The 21,649-nt window shown below is 37.3% G+C and overlaps 1 protein-coding gene across 2 annotated transcripts in view; it reads right to left on the bottom strand.

The window, feature by feature from the left end:
• The window catches only part of LOC111156570 (lysine demethylase 4C), a 467,853-nt gene that overhangs the window by 391,007 nt on the left and 55,197 nt on the right, over positions 1-21,649 (bottom strand). For both annotated transcript variants that reach the window (XM_022517552.1, XM_022517553.1), the window contains exon 4: positions 19,872-19,986. In XM_022517552.1, the coding sequence (XP_022373260.1) occupies positions 19,872-19,986 (115 nt within the window). The remainder of the gene's footprint in view (positions 1-19,871; positions 19,987-21,649) is intronic.

Here is a 21,649-nt window from a genome sequence, read left to right as displayed (position 1 = left end):
GCCAAGAACACTATATCCAACTAGGCCATCATTGAAAACAGAAGGAGAGATAAAAAGCTTCCAGGGCAAACAAAAACTAAAAGAATTTGCAACCACCAAACCAGCCCTACTGGAAATATTGAAAGGGGTCCTCTAAGCAAAGAGAGAGCCTAAAAGTAACATAGACCAGAAAGGAACAGAGAAAATACACAGTAACAATCACCTTACAGACAGTACAATTGCACTAAATTCATATCTTCCAATAGTTACCCTGAATGTAAATGGACTAAATGCCCCAATCAAAAGACACAGGGTATCAGACTGGATAAAAAAGCAGGACCCATCCATATGCTGTCTGCAAGAGGCTCATTTTAGAGCCAAAGACACCTCCAGATTTAAAGTGAGGGGGGTGGAAAACCATCAGGAAAGCCCTGATGAACATGGATGCAAAAATGCTCACCAAAATACTAGCCAATAGAATCCGACAGTACATTAAAAGGATTATTCACCAGGATCCAGTGGGATTTATTCTTGGGCTGCAAGGCTGGTTCAACACCCACAATAAATTAATAAAAGAAAGAACAAGAATCATATGATACTCTCAACAGATGCAGAAAAAAGCATTTAACAAAGTATAGCATTCTTTCTTGATTAAAACTCTTCTGTAGGCATAGAGGATACATACCTCAATATCATCAAAGCCATCTATGAAAAACCCACACTGAATATCATTCTCAGTGGGGAAAAACTAAGAACTTTCCCCCTAAGGTCAGGAACATGGCAGGGATCTCCACTATCGCCACTGCTATTCAACATAGTACTAGAAGTCCTAGCCTCAGCAATCAGACAACAAAAATAAATTAAAGGCATCCAAATCAGCTAAGAAGAAATCATATCTCAGTCTTTGCAAATGATATGATACTTTATGTGGAAAACCCAAATTACTCCATCCCAAAATTGGCAGAACTCATACAAGAATTCAGTAAAAAGTGTCAGGATATAAAAGCAATGCACAGAAATCAGTTGCATTTCTATAGCCCAACAACAAAACAGAATAAAGAGAAATTAAGGAGTCATTCCCATTTACAATTGCACCCAAAACCATAAGATACCTAAGAACAAATCTAACCAAAGAGAAAAAGAATCCGTACTCAAAAAATTATAAAATACTCATGGAAGAAATTGAGGAAGACACAAAGAAATGGAAAAACGTTCTATGCTCATGGATTGGAAGAACAAATATTGTGAAAATGTCTATGCTACCTAGAGCAATATATACATTTAATGCAATCCCTATCAAAATACCATCAACTTTTTTCAAAGAAATGGAACAAATAATCCTAAAATTTGTATGGAACCAGAAAAGACCCCAAATAGCCAGAGGAATGTTGAAAAAGAAAACCAAAGCTGGTAGCATCACAATTCCAGACTTCAAGCTCTATTACAAAAGTGATTACAAGTAATCATCAAGATAGTATGGTTCTGGCATAAAAACAGACACATAGATCAATGGAACAGAATAGAGAGCCCAGAAATGGACCCTCAACTCTATGATCAACTAATCTCAGACAAAGCAAGTAACAATATCCAATGGAAAAAAGATAGCCTCTTAGACAAATGGTTTTGGGAAAATTGGACAGCCACATGCAGAAGAATGAAACTGGACCATTTCCTTACACCACACACAAAAATAGATTCAAAATGGGTGAAAGACCTCAATGTGAAAAAGAAGAACACAGGCAGCAACCTCTTCTGCCTCATCAACTTCTCCCTAGACACATCACCAAAGGCAAGGGAAGCAAGGGCAAAAATGAACTAGTGGGATTTCATGAAGATAAAAACTTTTGCACAGCAAAGGAAACAGTCAACAAAACCAAAAGACAACTGACAGAATGGGAGAAGATATTTGCAAATGACATATCAGATAAAGGGCTAGTATCCAAAATGTATAAGACTTATCAAACTCAAAACCCAAAGAACAAATAATCCAATCAAAAAATGGACAGAAGAAATGAAGAGACATTTTGGCAAAGAAGACATCCAAATGCCCAAGAGACACATGAAAAAGTGCTCAACATCACTCAGCATCAGGGAAATCCAAATCAAATACACAGTGAGATACCACCTCAAACTACTCAGAATGGCTAAAATTAACGAGTCAGGAAACAACAGGCGTTAGCAAAGATGCAGAGAAAGGGGAACCCTCCTACACTGTTGGTGGGAAAGCAAGCCAGTGTAAGCACTCTGGAAAACAGTATGGAGGTTTCTCAAAAAGTTGAAAATAGAGCTACCCCCTACAACCCAGCAATTGCACTTCCGGGTATTTACCCCAAAGATACAAATGTAGTGATCCAAAGGGTCATGTGCACCCCAATGTTTATAACAGCAATGTCCACAGTAGCCAAACTATGGAAAAAGCCTAGATGTCTATCAATAGATGATGGATAAAGAAGGTATATATCTACAATGGAGTATTATGCAGCCATCAGAAAGAAACAACAATGAAATCTTACTATTTGTTATGACATCAATGGAACTGGAGGGTATTATGCTCAGCAAAATATGTCAGAGAGGGACAATTATATGATCTTACTGATTTGAGGAATTTGAAAAACAAGACAGAGGATCAAAGAAGAAGGAAGGGAAAAATGAAACAAGAGGAAAACAAACCTTAAGAGATTCTTGGTCTCAGGAAACAAACTGAGGGTTGCTGGAGTGGAGGGATGGGGGTGGGAGGGATGGGGTGGCCGGTTGATGGATATTGGGGAGGGTATGTGCAAAGGTGAGTATTGCGAATTGTGTAAGATTGATGAATCACAGACCTGTACCACTGAAACAAATAATACCTTATATGATAATTTAAAAGAAAAGATTGTATACTGCTACAGGAACATAAATTGATATAAATTCTTTGAAAAACTAGTCAACAGTATGTGAGAAAGTTGAACACTCTATGCACAGGCACTTCCATTCCTAGGTAACTGCTTTAGGGAAACCTTTGTACATGTGCACCAGGAACCATGCATATGAATATGACCATAGCAACAATATTTATTTATATTTCATTATTTTTATTATAGATGGTAAACATACAGTGTTTAATATTCATTTGTGGTATATAATATAGTGATTCAATAATTCCATACACTGCTCAGTGCTCATCAAGGTAAGTGTATTCTTAGTCCCCTTCAGCTATTGCACTCGGAAATGTTTATTACTAAAAGAAAAGAAACAGAAAGAAAATGTCCCTTGGCAAGATAATAAAAAATAAAACATATATTCACCAATTGGAATATTATACAGCACTGAAAATGATTGGACACTAGTTCACACAGTAATATGAATAAACCTGGGAAGCCAGGTTGGGTGAAAAAAATCAAAGTCTCAAAGACTACATAAGGTGATATTATGCATTAAGGTCAAAAGAGTCCAAACTAAATAAGTTTTTAAAGAGCAGATGCATCTCTGAGAAAACTATATTTTTAACAGGCAAAAAGTCAAACACAAAATTCAGGTCACCCTTGGGTGGTGGGGTAAGGTAGCAAGGAAGGGCCGCAGAAAGAGTTGTCCATGGGCAGTATGTTAACATTCTAGCTGCTGGACTGCATAGTGGGTTTGAGGTATTCAGTATATCATTGTGCTTTAAAACTTAAATACCTTGCACACAGAAATCAGATTTACATTCCAAAAATATGATAAAGAAAAAATCATGATACAGTAGGTATTCCTGATTCACACTCCATAGCACCAATTCTGTCACGGCTGTGACAAGATGATGGTCTGTTTATTAAAAACAAAAGGGGGGGCGCCTGGGTGGCTCAGTGGGTTAAAGCCTCTGCCTTCCACTCAGGTCATGATCCCGGGGTCCTGGGATCGAGCCCCGCATCGGGCTCTCTGCTCGGCGGGGAGCCTGCTTCCTCCTCTCTCTCTGCCTGCCTCTCTGCCTACTTGTGATCTCTGTCAAATAAATAAATAAAATCTTAAAAAAAAAAAGGGGGGATGTATTTTTTAAAGCAGTAATCCCTAAACAAATACCCTTCATGGTTCTGTCAGTCTTTGACAGATGATTAGAAAGTATAAATTGCTGGGCTGGACTCATGCATAAATGACAACTGCAGAACAGAATAGAATTCTTCCCAAACCTACTGGAATCAGCTACTCAGCATCTCATTACAGACTCAATATCTTTGTCTTACTTTGCTATAATATTGCTACCAACAGCAGCTAACATTTATTCAATATACACTGTGCAGCAGACCATGAGGTGTTTCATTTGTCATGTCATTTTTATCTTATGAGGTAAATACTAAAAGCATCTATCATCAGTGCCATTTTATAGATGAGGAAACTGCATCAAAGAGAGAGCACATAACTTACCTAACATCTTACAGTTCATAGTCATAGAGCTGCATTCAAGAGCTAGAATGAAAACTTTAACCCATGCTAGCTCAACTAGTCTGAAGCCACATGGCCAAATAATGAGCCAGAAAGTCAACTCTAAACTGCCTAGCTTTAGATAATCAAGAAGGCGAAAACCCTATCCTCTATCCTCTATCCCTAATAACTGGAAAGGAAAGTTATCTGTGATGATAATCTGGTGATGATGCTTTTTCTTTTTATTCTTTTAAAGGACTACCTATCAAGAAGATGATTTAGAAATACTGTCTTGGGCCAAGAGCAGGACTAATAGATTTACTTAAAGATCTGCATTCTATTAAGAAAAATCACAGAAATTGGGATGCCTGGGTGGCTCAGTTGGTTAAGCCACTGCCTTCAGCTCGGGTCATGATCCCAACATCCTGGGATCGAGTCCCACATCGGGCTCTTTGCTCGGCAGGGAGCCTGCTTCTCCCTCTGCCTCTGCCTGCTACTCTGTCTGCCTGTGCTCGCTCGCTCTCTCTCTCTCTCTCTCTCTCTCTCTGACAAATAAATAAAATCTTTTTAAAAATCACAGAAATAATAAACACAGTTCTCAAATTTATTTTATACATCTACACATGGCCGTGGCAGAAAATACTAAAGGGAACCTGAACCATATGAGGCCTTGTTCTCCTTTAAAGAAGATCAAATATGTCCGCATTTAATAAAACAGTAAAATTCCATACTCAGACCCTGAATATACTTTTAATATAGTAAATCAAAAACAAAAAATATTTGCTAATGTATTCATACTTTCTAGATTAAGAAACCCCTTGTGTTATTCAACTTTTCAAAGTGTATTATACTGCACTGTAACACAGTATTTCAATATCATTGCATCTTATAATAAATTTTTATGACGGAAAATGCCTAAGTACTTAGCATCTATTTTCACCATCTTTACTACTTCTACTAATTCCAATAAAATCTCAATTTAGATAAAGAATTTATCTGCCTCTCCCAGTTCTTTGTTTCCCAGTTCTATTTTTTCTTTTGCATATCCCAATTGTTTTTTCCACCTTGCTTCATTTCTCTGTTGCTGTAATTTCCCACTTAAAGCAATTTTAGATTTAACACTCTCCTAACACTTGGCAGAGGGCTGAACTCAAGTTTCCCTTTAATTATTCATAAAATAAAAACAATCTAAGGTATTTCCAATGATCTCATCTTCATTCTTCACACTGTAAAGTTTTGGATCATATACAAAGGCTCAACAGTATGCCTTCAGTGAAAATGGGAGAACAAGAATTATTCTGAATATAAAACTACATTTTCTCGGGACGCCTGGGTGGTTCAGTTGGTTGGACGACTGCCTTCGGCTCAGGTCATGATCCTGGAGTTACTGGATCGAGTCCCGCATCGGGCTCCCAGCTCCATGGGGAGTCTGCTTCTCCCTCTGACCTTCTCCTTGCTCATGCGTGCTCTCTCATTGTCTCTTTCTCAAATAAATAAATAAAAATCTTTAAAAAAAAAAAACTACATTTTCTCACTGTAAAACATTTGGAGACTAAACTCATTTATAAACCTGCAAATAAGAGAAAACCATTATATAATCTTGGTTATATTTTTCTCTAAGAAGAAATATTTTAAATTAGAACATAATTAGAATCAGACTCCTGATTTTAGTGGCACTAATTCTGTTCCAGTGACCCCAAATGCCCACTGACAGGTGGTGACTGACTTTGAGGAACCCATTCTAGAAAGCTAGTATGTGGGATCAGCTCCTCAACATCCCCATTTCAGCCAGACTAGCTGCTCTCTGCCCATGTCAACTGAATGATTTATCAAGGGAATTCTACACATTCTACTGGAAACCCAATGTGGGCATTTCACGATCCTAGAGATTCATCTTTTTTTAAATTTTATTTAAATTCAATTTAGTTAACATATAGTGTATTGTTAGTTTCAGGGGTAGAATTTAGTGATTCATCAGTTCCATATAACACCCAGTGCTCATTACATCAAATGCCCTCCTTAATGCCTGTCACCCAACCACGCCATTCTCCCCTCCAGCAACCCTCAGCTTGTTTCCTACAGTTATCAGTCTCTTACGGTTTGCCTCCGTCTGTTTTCATCTTATTTTTCCTTCCATTCCACTATGTTCATCTGTTTTGTTTCTTAAATTCCACACAGGAGTGAAATTATATGGCATATGTCTTTGTCTGACTGACTTATTTTCCTTAGCATAATACCCTCTACTTACATCCACGTCATTGCAAATGGCACAATTTCATTTGTTTTCACGGCTGAGTAATATTCGTGTGTGTGTGTGTGTGTGTGTGTGTGTGTGTGTGTGTGTGTGTGGCCACTTCTTTATCTATTCATCTGTCAATGGACATTTGGGCTCTTTCCATAGTTTGGCCACTGTGGACACTGCTGCTATACATATTGGGGTGCATGTGCCCCTCTGAATCATTATGTTTGTATCCTGTGAATAAATACCTAGAAGTGCAATTGCTGGGTCATGGGGTAGTTAGTTCTATTTTTAACTTTTTGAGGAACCTCTATACTGTTTTCAAGAGTGGCAGTACCAGTGTGCATTCCCACCAACAGTGTAAGAGGGTTCCCCTTTCTCTACATCCTCACCAACAACTGTTGTTTCCTGAATTGTCCATTTTAGCCATTCTGACCAGTGTGAGGTGGTATCTCATTGTGGTTTTGATCTGTATTCCCCTGATGCCAAATGATGGTGAGCATTTTTTTCATGTGTATATTAGCTATTTGTATGTCTTCTTTGGAGAAGTGTCTGTTCATGTCTTATACCCATTTCTTGACTGGATTTTTTTTGGTTTTTGGAGGCTGGGTTTGATAAGTTCTTTATAGATCTTGGATACCAGCCTTTAATATATGATTTCTGACTATCTTCTCCCATTCATTACATTGTCTTTTAGTTTTATAATTGCCTCCTTTGCTGTGTAAAAAGTTTTTTATCCTAATGAAGTCCCAATAGTTCCTTTTTGCTTTTGTTTCTCTTGCTTCTGGAGACATGTCTAGCAAAAAGTTGCTGCACCAAGATCAAAGAGGTTGCTGCCTGTGTTCTCCTCTAAGATTTTGATGGATTCCTGTCTCCCATTTAGGTCTTTCATCCATTTTGAGTTTACTTTTGTGTATGGTGTAAGAAAGTGGTCTAGTGTCATTCTCCTGCACGTGACTGTCCAATTTTCCCAATGCCATATATTGAAGAGGTTGTCTTTTTGGATCTTTGTCCATTGGATATTCTTTCTGTTTTGTCAACGATCAGTTGACCATAGAGCTGAGGGTCCATTTCTGGGTTCTCTACTCTGTTCCACTGAACTATGTTTCAGTTTTTGTACCAGAACCATACTGTCCTGATGATTACAGCTTTGAAATACAGCCTAGAGTCTGGAATTGTGATGCCTCCAGCTTTTCTTTTTTTTTTTTTCCTTTTCTTTTTTAAATTTTATTTATTTATATGACAGAGAGAGAGCATGCATGCACAAGCACAAAAGTGAGCAGAGGGAAAGGGAGAAATAGACTCTCCACTAAGCAGGGAGCCTGACGCGGGCCTTGATCCCAGGACACTGAGTGACAGGCAGATACTTAACCAAGTGAACCACCCACACACCCTTGCTTTTCTTTTTCAACATTATTTTGGTTATTTGGGGTCTTGTTCCATACACATTTTAGATTCGTTCCAGCTCTGTTAAAATTTTGATAGGGATTGCACTGAATGTGTAGATTGCTTTGGGTAACACAGACATTTTAACAATATATTTTCTTCCAACCCATGAGCATGGAATGTTTTTTCATTTCTTTGTGTCTTCCTCAATTTCTTTCATAAGTGTTCTACAGTTTTCAGAATACAGATCTTTTACCTCTTGGGTTAGGTTAATTTCTAGATATCTAATGGTTTTTGGAAATAGTAAATGGAATTGAATCCTTAATTTCATCTTCTGCTGCTTCACTGCTTATATATAGAAATGCAACTGATTTCTGTGCACTGATTTTATATCTTGCAACTTTGCTGAATTCCTGTATCAGTTCTAGCAATTTTTGGATGAAGTCTTTTGGGGTTTCTAGATAGAGTATCATGTCATTTGCATAGAGAAAGTTTGACTACTTCTTCACCAATTTGGATTCCTTTTATTTCTTTTTGCTGTCTGATTGCTGTGACTAGGACTTTCAGTGCTATGTTGAATAAGAGTTGTGAGAGTGGATATCCCTGTCATATTCCTGACCTTATGAGAAAAGCTCTCAGGTTTTCCCCATTAAGGATGCTATTCACTGTGGGTCTTTTCATATGAGGCTTTTATGATGTTGAGGTATGTTCCCTCTATCCCTACATGGTTGAGGATTTTTATCAAGAAAGACTGCTGTGTTTTGTCAAATGCTTTATCTGCATCTATTAAGAGGATCATACAGTTCTTTTCCTTCCTTTTGTTAATGTGGTGTATTACACTGATTGATTTGTAGATGATGAGTCACCCTTGCAGCCAGGAATAAATCCCTTGCTCATGGTGAATAATCCTTTTAATGTACTTGGATCCTATTAGCTAGTATCTTGGTGTGAATTTTTGCATAGATGTTCATCAAGGATATTGGTCTGTAATTCTTTTTGGTGGGGGTCTTTGGTTTGGGGATCAAGGTAATGCTGGCCTCATAAAATGAATTTGCAAGTTTTCCTTACATTTCTATTTTTTTGGAATAATTTCAGAAGAACAGGCATTAATTCTTCTTTAAATGTTGGTAGAATTCCCCTGCAAAACCATCTGGCCCTGGACTCTTTTATTTGTTGGAAGATTTCTGATTACCGCTTCAATTTCCTTGATGGTTATGGGTCTGTTCAGGTTTTCTACTTCTTCCTGTTTCAGTTTTCGTAGTTTATTGTCTCTAGGAATGCATCCATTTCTTCCAGATTGTCTAATTTATTGGCATATAATTGCTCATAATATTCTCTTATAATTGTTTGTAGGTCTTTGGTGTTGGTTGTGATCTCTCCTCTTTTATTCATGATTTTATTTAGTTGGGTCCTTTCTCTTCTCTTCTCGATAAGTCTGGCTAGGGGGGTTATCAATCTTATTAATTCTTTCTAAGAACCAGCTTCTAGTTTCATCAATCTATAATACTGTTTTTGTTTTTTAATTTCTATATCACTGACTTCTGCTCTTCTGCTGGTTTTGCTTTATTTGCTGTTCTTTTTCCAGATCCCTTAGGTGTAATGTTAGGTTGTGTATGTGAGACTTTTCTTGTTTCTTGAGGAAGGCCTATCTTGCTATATACTTCCATTCTGGAACCACCTTTGCTGCATCTACCTTGGGGATACATCTATACACAGTTACTCTGGTTTATTCACTCACCACTGAATTATGAACATTTTCCTAACATCTATTCTAGTGTATGTATTACTTCATGTCTACAACAGCTTGTATCATTATTTTCCTTTGTAACACATACACTATTTTACAGTCTTTGCTGTAATTAAAAAAAAAAACTGGAAAATAATTTTGGTACATAAACCCGTTATTTCTGATCCTTTCTAAAACAGACTCTAGAAGCCAAAGGTGTGGATCAACAGTTCCTTTTTCACGGTAGAATTACATGATTCTTTCTATTTATAAAATCTCTCTTAAAAAAAAAAAAAAAACTGCTCCATGTCTTTAAAAGCCATAATAAAGATGAAATCTAGATTATATTCACCCTCATTTTTTTGAAAATGGGCAATAGTGGGGCCAAGGTAGGAATGGAGCTTCAAATGGACATGTCTTATCAAAGAACTTTTATGAACTTGCAGGCAAGGCCAGGGCTGCAATGGCAACAGAAGAAGCTTGCTTCTGATGATACTAAACATCCAGTGAAGACCCTGGAAGATATTAACCCAAGAGGGGAAGAGGACCAGAGTACACAACTCAGTTCAAAGTTCTAATTATCCTTCCTGGCGACAGTGTAGAATAGTAGAAAGAGAAGAGGAAAAGGGGCCTCCCAACTCTGTCACTAAGTGGGTGTCATCTTGGATAAATCCTATTTCAATGTGAGGATCTTCATCTAAAAATGTATTGGCTACATCAGATGGTTTCCAAGACACCTTCCAGGTGAGATCATCAATGATTCTATGATCACCATTCAGCAATAAAACTCTGGTTTTTCACCTCTGGCCTTCATGTTCTGGCCCCTTCAGTAATTCCTATTGTTGCTTTCCTAATTCTTTCCCAAGAGGTATCTGCCCCTCTGGGCGTACTGATCATCTAGTACCCAGAGAACACTTAGTATCCTCACCCCTCACCATGGCTCATATGTCTGATGGCCACTATACCTTTAATTCTCACCATAATCTCGGGGATTGTGTCAGTCTCCAGGAAATTTAACCTTTTTATACTCTTAAGGTGCATAGTATTCATGCCAGCCTTGGAGCACCAAGTTTGCACTATATGTGTTATTTATCCCTTGGGTAAACCTTTCATGACTCTCCAGCTAACTAGTAAGCACCTTGTACTGGCAAAGACCTGCTATCCTGACACTTCTCACACTTCCACAAACCACTCAGCAGCATGGGACTCTACACACACTTCTGATTATCAGTTTAGCACTGTATTGAACATGTAAGTGTATCTTAATTGTGAAGTTTAACAGTTGAGACATAAAGAGAAGTTAAACAAAAATTACTAATTCTATCTAAATCCTATCAAACCCAAAATAATTTTCAACATAAGATCAAACAGTTTTTCCCATGAACATGCTGAGATCAGTAGCTGCTTATCTCAAAGTGGCAGCCTAGCCTGTCCTGGGGCAATTGCATTCTTTGCAAAGTTCTTCCAGAGACAAAATAGATGTTCCCACAGTAATCCCACCTAACCATCTCACATGCAATACACCTGAGGGCAGTGGCCATTCTGAGGTCATCCTGCATCTGGGCTTTACATGTCTTCCTTTGTCAGTTCCTCTATAATCCTGGCATGCTGTTCTAGCAATAGCCCTCTAAAAACACAGCTTCCAGAACTGATGGAACATTTTAGATGAAATATGACTACTGAATTGGAAGAACCATCATCTCCCCTGTTTGATGGCATAATATGGGATCACTCACTGAAGGTCAGCCACAATATGCTGGCAGAAATTGAGTTTTGACTAACTCAAAACCTCATTTCAGAAAACCAAAATCTGAAAGTCAAAATTCTATACACCAATATCTTTTTCTTTGCACCAAAAAATGTCTGGAATGATGACATTTTATCTTGGATGTGAAAATTACACACATAGTGTTCTGCCTTCAAATTGTTTCTTATTTCAAGAGAAATGATATACTGACATGACACAAATAAAAAATGGAAAGGAACTGCGTTAGTGACTCAATTTAAACTGTTTAACCTCACTGGGAAACCCTCTGTCTTAGATAAATTTGTTGTTCAATTGCACCATCTGGTGGATAAAGGTATTTAAACTCCCCCATTGTGAGAAGAAAAAATATATATCATTTATAAGGCTAAAGATACCACTAAAACTAAAATCTCAGTATGAAAAGATTCCCATGCTTTACCCAAAAGCTTTCTTACAGAGAGGCTCTTGATAAAATTAAAATACCACAAAAAATCTGGAGCTCGTAAAACTTCACTATTAAAGAATCCAGTTCACCTTCTTTAAGAAATGTTGCTCATCATGAAAAAACATTTTTAATCTGGGAAGAACCTCAGAGAGCAGTTAATTGACTTCCCTTTACAGATGAATACTCCAAGGCAAAGACAGGGCTTTCTTGAAAGTCACAGCTAGGGATAGAAGGCATTGATTATATATGTAAATAGATCAAATATTCTGTATTGTTTAATATGCCCTTCTATTTCAAGAGGCTATGTGGGAAAGGCAGGAAATAAGTCAGTCAGTGTCTGCCGCAAAGTGCCACTCTTATGGGTTGACAATAATCTGGCCACCCCACTATGGACTATGGCCTACCTCAACTGATCTCTGTAACACCAGGAGTTGTCATACCCTCCCTGCCTCTACAACCTGCCTGCATCCCTCTTCACCTTAGATTTAAAATCCTCTCCCCCTCCCCCAGAGAAAACCATCCTACCAATAAAAATAAGACAGATAAACACACAGGTAACAATATTTAGAAAATATATCTAACTCATGGATAATCCTTTTTTCACTTAAGAATCCACAAAAATGACACAAGGAATGAAAAAACAAATAAGACGGATAAGATAAATGTTAAATCACCCTGTTGAAGAACATCTATCAACAGGGGGAAGTGTTCACAATGTGTTAAAATAGGAGAGGAAAAGAAAAGCCAAATACGTTCACTACAATACCATATTTGTAAAAAACAAACAAATAAAAAACAAGCAAAACACAGTTCTCAAGCATTGAGTAGAGAAAAAACATTGGAAAGAAATACACTAAACATTGTTGACAGCTAGTGTCTTTGCCAGGATTTATGAGTGATTTCAATTTTTTTTCTCTTACACAATGCTTTCCAAATTTTTTATCCTTAACATTTATATCAATAAAAAGGTACTTTTACCTTTAACATTTATGTATTTATACTCACATACCATAAAGAAAATTGGCAAAAGAAACTGGAAAGAGGACCCCAAATACATATCCATCTACCCAGTACATAAATAGTAGGGAAAAAAATTTTTCTAGCTCTCAAGAAGAAATATATAGTATAAGACACTGTATTTTTGTCTTAAGGCTTACCACAGTTTTTCAAAATGTTTTGAATTTTCTATCAATTGTATATTAAGAAATACCTGGATAACTAGCAAATTAACATTGACGGATAATCTCAGAAATATAATTTCTCTAAAATATTTTATATATTTTAAGACTTAAGGACTTGAGTTCACATCCTACATCCATTTTCTGCTTGTAATATTTTGCCTAAATTATATGACAGAATATATGGCATGATGTTCCCCAAAGAATTCCACGGCTTCCATGATGAGAACCACTGTCTCCTAATGTGATTTGGTCTTTGACGTATATATCAGGAATGCAGAAAGTCAGTAACAAGAATGCTACATTGTTATTTTGTCTTAAAATCCCTGCATCATCTATGTAGACTGCAATCAGAGAAGTAATCTTTTGCTAAATATCTTAAGGTAACAATTTTTCAAGTGTTGTCTGAGGACCATGGGAAAACACCCAGCTCCCATTAGGGTCCATGGCATCAAAACTGTCTCCACAATTATACCAACACATTATTTGCTTTACGCTCTAACAGTAGGGTCAAGTTTTCCAGAGGCTATATGACATCACCACAGACTAAATGCAGAAGCAAATATATGAATCCGGAAGTCTTCTTTGAAGCTAGACATTAGAGATTTGAAAAATGTAAAATAATGCCACCCCTTTCACCAAATTTTTTGTTTCAGAAAGTAGTCATTTTTTAATAAAAATGTGTATGTTATTATATAACAGGTTATTCTTAATGAATTAAAATACTTTTAAATAATCTCTGTTTCAGTTTTAATTTCTAATAAAACAAACAAGGATAGATATAACCTATAAGAGAAAAGCTCTTTGAGGTCCACAATAAATTATTAGAAGTATAAAGGAGTCCTGAGACCAAAAAGTTTGGGTATTCATGTTCAGAAAAATCACACACTGGGAAAGATTACTCTAACCTGTACCTCTTCTTTCTCTTCAAAGCACTTTTCAATTGCGGTGACCAGTCCACCTTAAAGACCATTATCTGACCACAGTTCCTAAAGCATGATTGTGAAACTTCACTTCTCTACTAAAATGATCTCAAACAATTCAAAATGTACAGAGTGATAACCAAAAACATATAAGAAACTCCATGGTTTGTCCTCAGACTATTTTTTAGAAGTCATACACTCATCAATTCTACAATTATTTCACTGCATTTTTTACAGCAGACACTATGATAGGCGTTGGGACTGAAGAGTCTATGAGAAATAACACCTACCATCACTGTTAGTGACTAAGCATCTACTGAGGAAGAAATATTCACATAAATAGAGATATCCTTAATTTTCTATACTCTTTTTCCAAATTTGCTGTAATTATATGTTTTTTACCCAAAATTCAATATCCACATCAAAAACTCTCTAAAATGACTCTGAATGTCTACCAACAGAATCATTTTGGTTGTACACAAATCTAGGTAAGGGAATGTGGATAACAGCTCAGTTGTATCTCAACTGTTCTCCCTAAAGGATTATGCCAATCGTGCCTTGTGCCCATATTAAATGTACCTCTGAGAACCAATGCTATCATTATTCCATCATTTGTAATGAAAATATCCTGAGAAAGTAGAACTGTGCAACAAAAGAGCATAAGAAACTTATAAAAGCCCACATGTCAGAAAGAGTTGGAAGTAATGGTGCATACTGAGGGAAGGAAGCACATAACACATTATCTCCATATGTCCCTATCTATTAAACACAGCAGTGTTGGAAAGCTTAACTGTAGTTACCCAAGCCAACACAATATCTGAGAAACTAGAGAAATTCCTTGTACAGTGGACTGAGCTCCACTCACAGTGCAGGAGACCACAGAGTACCAGGCTGGTACAGGGGCGGGTGGTGGACACTTTCAAAGACCTAGAAGCACCTGCAAGTGTGGGGAGAGGGAAAACATGATTTACTGAAGAAACTAAATCTCAAAGCAAGTCTGAGAGATTTATGAGCAGTGATATATGGCACAAGCTGAAGGTCATGGGTGAAGCAGTTTCCCCTCACAGTGAGATGGGCTATCTTCCTCCAGAGAACTGCAAAAAACTGCCATTAAAAATGATGACACACATTGGGGCGCCTGGGTGGCTCAGTGGGTTGGGCCGCTGCCTTCGGCTCGGGTCATGGTCTCAGGGTCCTGGGATCGAGTCCCACATCAGGCTCTCTGCTCGGCAGGAGGCCTGCTTCCTCCTCTCTCTCTCTCTCTGCCTGCCTCTCCGTCTACTTGTGATCTCTCTCTGTCAAATAAATAAATAAAATCTTTAAAAAAAAAAAAAAATGATGACACACAAAGGAAACTGACAGTCTTAATGCAATACCATCTCACAGGCTTATTTCAAAACAAAGAAGTACCGGGACGTAAAGCATCCAAAGAAGGCTAACTTGCTCTTAAGTGAGAACTATGACGGTGTGGATAAGCTAAGGTCCTTGCTGGTACACTACTCTGACAACATCGGCTCAAAGGGGCCACTGCAGACTGTACTGCCTGTGATGATATGAGATATCCGAATCAGAAAGCCTGGGCGGTGGAGGAGGTGGGTGAGGCTTAGGAGCAGAACTCTCTCTCACCATTTAACAAAGGGAAAATCTTGCAAAGAAGACTCTCTTGAAAACAGACAATATTCTTGGGAATCCTTCTGGTGTAACAAGTTATGAAGATAATAGCCAGCTTAAAGGATATGGAACTCCATTTAAACCTCCATTTAATAAACCATTATCATCATTAAGACATTATACTATATGACAGGTGTTGCTAGAAACACAGCCATAAATAGCACACAGAACACAAGACTGACTGCCTTACTCTCACTGTTGTAGCATAAATAATGTTGATACCTGTGCTTCACAATCTGTCTTCAAAGGTCTGTGGAAGTACACTCAGCTACTGCCTATCTCAGAAATGTCCTAGCTTCTGCCATTCTTACAAATACCTGTTGACTTGCATGTCCCCTAGCCAAGTTGCATCATCCCACACAGTTACAGGACATTTTCTCCCTGTTCCTCTTCACCCTTTATGTCTCTTCTTTTCTGTGTTTGTTTCCTGAAGTAACTCATGCTTCTTTTAACAGAAAGCTAACTTTTTAAATGTATAGTTAGCAAAGGCTAGTTAAAACTTTCTTTATAATGAACGAGCCCAGGGAACCAGGCTCAGTTGGTTAAGTGTCTACCTCGGCTCAGGTAGTGATCTCAGAATCCAGGGATCCAGCCCCGCATCGGGCTCTCTGCTCTACGGGAAGCCTGCTTCTCCCTCTTCCTCTGCCCCCTGGCTCATGCTCTCTCTTTCTCAAATAAAAAATTCTTTAAATTAATTAATTAAATGATTAAAGTTAAAATATATATACATACATATGTGTGTATGCATAATATATATATATATATATATAATACATATAATGGACAAGCTCTTAGTGAAGCATAACAACAACAAAAATTCAGATCTTAGGACTCTTAAGCTTATGTTATTGTTACCAAGGAGTCATCTAGGGCCACCCTAGAACACAGGTTGTTCTACTTCTAACTTCAGGAACATCTTAAATTACAGAAAATTCCTGACATAATTAAACATCTCAATTTCACTGTCTCGAGGTATCAGTGTAGTCAATATATATGAATCCCATTCTCCTAAGAACATTCAGAATTTTATTTTATTTATATCCCATCTATCTCAAAAAGGTTTTGAGCTTCCTTCCCTGAGTATATAAGTATGCTTAATTATGTATTAGGGATTGGTAAACCTTTTCTGCAAAGGGCAGACAATAAATATTTTAGCTTTTGTGGGCCATACAATCTCTGTCACAACTATTTAACTCTGCCACTGTGGTGGAAAAAAAAAACCATAATATGTAAATGAATTAATTAGGTTATGCTCCAATAAAACTTTATTTATAAAGACAGACAGACTCTGACTGCAACCCCTGCTCTACATCATGTCACCACATGCCTTTGATAGTCTTGGTATTTCAATTTTATTTTATTTTTTTTTTTTTAATTTTATTTTTTATAAACATATATTTTTATCCCCAGGGGTACAGGTCTGTGAATCGCCAGGTTTACACACTTCACAGCACTCATCATAGCACATACCCTCCCCAATGTCCATAATCCCACCCCCCCAACCCCCCTCCCCCCTTGGTATTTCAATTTTAAAAATAGTAACTTGTTTAAGTCATATGACTGTTACCACTGCCACAGGCTACTGCCCATGGTACAGACTGATACTCTTTTCATATATCCTAATATATCAAGCTCTGAAAGAAACGGCAGAATGAAAGAGGAGCCAAGACTTGTGCCCTGGGATCTCCAAGCCCTTTTCCCTTCACTATTAGGGTTGACGGTTCTCAACTAGTCCCTCATGAACACCCTCACCCCTAATTCCTATTTTGTATCCAAGCCTGATCATCACTAAAATGGCACCTATCTCATTGCCACTGAAAAGATTTGTCTGGTGTTGCAAGACAAACATGTGAGCAGGAGGGGCCACTATAGCACCACAGGTCTGAGCCCATATCCACAGCTCTGTCTGCAGCCTGGGGCAGATCCCTTCCCCTTAGAATCCATTATTCCAGACCAGCCTCACCCTCCTCAAGCTGTTGCTCAGAAAAAAAGCCTCAGAATTCAGTAAAAATACAGAGACTATTATGTATTATGTGTGATCTTACCCTCAAATTTGTCTAGTTCCTGTCCCATCCTCCTTTCTACTTCCTTTACCTGACTTGGAACTTACTCATCTAGGTCCAGTTCAGACCCTTCACTGCCAAGGCTGTTCTAAGTGTCTCTCCTCCCAGCTCCCTAGAACTCTTGGCCAAGCTTATTACACTTTATTGCCCCTCTAAGCTTATGAATTGAGAATGAGGATCCTTATTCATCTCTGCACCCTGCACAAATTGTTCCTCTTACCTCCCCATACCCTCTCCAAGAACTTCCAGCCTCATCAAAAAAAAAAAAAAAAAAAAGACATGGTTTTTTATCATTCTACTAAAATTAAAGGAAATGGCCATAACTAGAAATTAGGGGGGAAGTGAACTACAATTTGATGACTATTAATTCCTTCCAAAATAATGCCATGAACCATAACAAACCAGTTCCCAATACAATTTAAGTATTGAGCCAAACAGTTAATTCAAGGACACAAAAGTAAAGAGCAAAACAATACATGGGCTTTTTCAATGCATATTCATTGTGATGATTTCAAACACTGCTGACAATCATGGGTTATTAGTACACTCACTCTTCATCACTCTCTTTAATGCACTCTCTCTCTTATTACTCTCCATCTACCTCAAGGGGGCAAAAACAAGTTGTTTTTCATTTGTTTGAATTAAGGTGTCGGGAGTGTGATTGGTTTTGTTTACCAGTAGCAGTTTACAACATCTCACTTATCTCTCTTTATGCTACAAAAGCTTTGAAAATGTCACCTCAACTCTGGAGCTACTAAATGTTCCTGCTGAGCCACACAAATTCCATAAAATACTATTATGCCTTGTAGGTCCTACCAAAATGACAGATTCCTGACTTTAGAATGTGGAAATGATGAGGATGTTTACAGACCAGTGGATTTTGTTCATTGGATTTTAATAAGTAACATTACTCAAATCTGAATTCTAAAGTCAATGTTCCCTTAAAACAATGCCAATATGTAACTGGTTTTCAAATACAAGTAGTACATTGATAAGCACAGCAAACCAAAGTCCATCAATCTCTTCTGTGCCATTAACAATTATCGCATTTTACTATCAAATAGGGAAAACTAGTTCAGGGCATTTTTTATGTTAATTGTTCTGGAAACTGTCCCAAATATGCTACTTCTAACTCTTAATTATATATGCAAATATTAACAAAGAGGTCAATGATCCCAAAGGGTGGTTAGAAAAAAAAATACCTTAAACTGAGTTTTATTTTATTTTAGAGCACTAAGACAAGCAAACTCTCAGTCTAGAATCTGGATGATTTCTCAGTTCAATCTTCCTCTTGGAAGCCTAAAAACTTACCAGTATCATACAGAAGAAACCAAAGAGATGGCATAAAATAAATCATTAGTTCAGGGGAAATTTATGATTGACAACAACCTAGTTTCACACATTTCTACAACTATGAGATTAACTATATACAACTGCTTTCTTAAGACTGGTATGGAAGATATCAGGGCGCCTGGGTAGCTCAGTTGGTTGAGTGTGCAACTCTTGATTTTGGCTCAGGACATGATCTCAGGTCCTGAGATCTAGTCCCCAACCCCCATGGGCTCCATGCTCAGCAGGGAGTCCACTTGGGATTCTCTCTCTCCCCCTCCCTCTGCCCCTCCCCTCCCTATGCATTCATGTGAGCTCTAAATAAATAAATAAATAAAAATTTTTTTTTAAAGAAATATATAAATAAAAATTTTCACAATTTGTGGAAAAAAGGAGAATAAGTCTATTCAAATATAACTTTTTAAAATGACTAGGGGAAAACTACTAGAAGAATGCATATTAAAATACTGTTTTTTGCCTTAAGTTGGTAGTATTATGGATAATATTTCCTGTTTCCCAATTATCTTTATAATGTGTTTTGCTCGAAAAAATTTTAGTATATTTTAAAGATTAGCCGGATAACCATTTAATAAATTGCTGTTGAACAATTTCAGGTATTTGTACCATTCACTGGTTTCAATCTGAAAAATGCCAGCAACAGAAATCCTACAGGTATGTCTTGATTACCTCTTATCCTATGAGGAATCATGGATCACACACAGCACAACAAAGAAGTACTTTTCTAGTACCTAGAACAGTAACAAAAATGGGAAATATGCCGTTTACAAAACCCACTACAGTATAAATATACCTCATCATATATGCTCCCATTAATGTCTGCGCCGTAGATAGGTGCCACAAAAGTTAAGTTCTTCCAGTACTTGCGCTCCAAATCTTCATAATCCAAGTATCTTGGAGTACAGTACCTGCAAAAGGTAAATGAAAAGAGTATAAACCAATGCGACAGTATAAGATTTTCCCCACCCACATCACTTAAATTACTTTCTAAACAAAATTGTATTAAAATGAAAACAATGTAGCAACTCATGTTGTCAAATCTAACAAGTAAATACACAAATGTATTTATCACGGATCTCTGGATACTCTAAATACTCCCAAATAACTCTATGCAGTAACTTCATATATTTTACTAATAAGGAAAATATTCTCAAGAGCATATCAAATATAGAAGGAGAATAGTTAAAAATTCACCATTTTACATCCACAAATCAATCAATGTGATACAATACATTAATAAAAGAAAGAACAAGAACCATATGATACTCTCTATAGATGCTGAAAAAGCATTTAACAAAGTACAGCATCCTTTCCTGATCAAAACTCTTCAAAGTGTAGGGATAGAGGTTACATACCTCAATATCATCAAAGCCATCTATGAAAAACCCACCGCAAATATCATCCTCAATGGAGAAAAACTGAGAGCTTTTCCACTAAGGTCAGGAAATACGGCAGGGATGTCCGTTATCACCACTGGTATTCAACATAGTACTAGAATTCCTAGCCTCAGCAATCAGACAACAAAAATAAATTAAAGGCATCCAAATCGGCAAGGAAGAAGTCAAACTATCACTCTTTGCAGATGGTATGATACTATATGTGGAAAACCCAAAAGACTCCACTCCAACACTGCTAGAACTTGTACAGGAATTCAGTAAAGTGTCAGGATATAAAATCAATGCACAGAAATCAGTTGCATTTCCTTACAACAAGATAAAAGAAAGAGAAATCAAGGAGTCAATCCCATTTACAATTGCACCCAAAACCATAAGATACGTAGGAATAAACCTAACCAAAGAGGCTAAGAATCTATACTCAGAAAACTATAAAGTACTCATGAAAGAAATTGAGGAAGACACAAAGAAATGGAAAAATGTTCCATGCTCATGGATTGGAAGAACAAATATTGTGAAAATGTCTATGCTACCTAAAGCACTCTACACGTTTAAGGCAATCCCTATCAAAATTCACCCATTTTTTTTTTTAAAGAAATGGAACAAATAATCCTAAAATTTATATGGAACCAGAAAAGACCTCGAAGAGCCAGAAGAATATTTGAAAAAGAAAGCCAAAGTTGGTGGTATCACAATTCCAGACTTCAAACTCTATTACAAAGCTGTCATCATCAAGACAGCATGGTACTGGCACAAAAACAGGCACATAGATCAATGGAACAGAATAGAGAGCCCAGAAATAGACTCAACTCTATGGTCAACTAATCTTCGACAAAGCAGGAAAGAATGTCCAATGGAAAGACAGTCTCTTCAACAAATGGTGTTGGGAAAATTGGACAGCCACATGCAGAAAAATGAAACTGGACCATTTCCTTACACCACACACAAAAATAGACTCAAAATGGATGAAGGACCTCAATGTGAGAAAGGAATCCATCAAAATCCTTGAGGAGAACACAGGCAGCAACCTCTTTGACCTCAGCCACAGCAACTTCTTCCTAGGAACATCTCCAAAGGCAAGGGAAGCTAGGGCAAAAATGAACTATTGGGATTTCATCAAGATCAAAAGCTTTGCACAAAAAGGAAACAGTTAACAAAACCAAAAGACAACTGACAG

The sequence above is a fragment of the Enhydra lutris genome, unplaced genomic scaffold (assembly GCF_002288905.1).
Source record: "Enhydra lutris kenyoni isolate GAN:26980312 unplaced genomic scaffold, ASM228890v2 scaffoldscaffold47, whole genome shotgun sequence".
Classification (NCBI taxonomy): Eukaryota; Metazoa; Chordata; class Mammalia; order Carnivora; family Mustelidae; genus Enhydra; species Enhydra lutris.
This window is presented reverse-complemented; position numbering and strand designations above follow the sequence as displayed.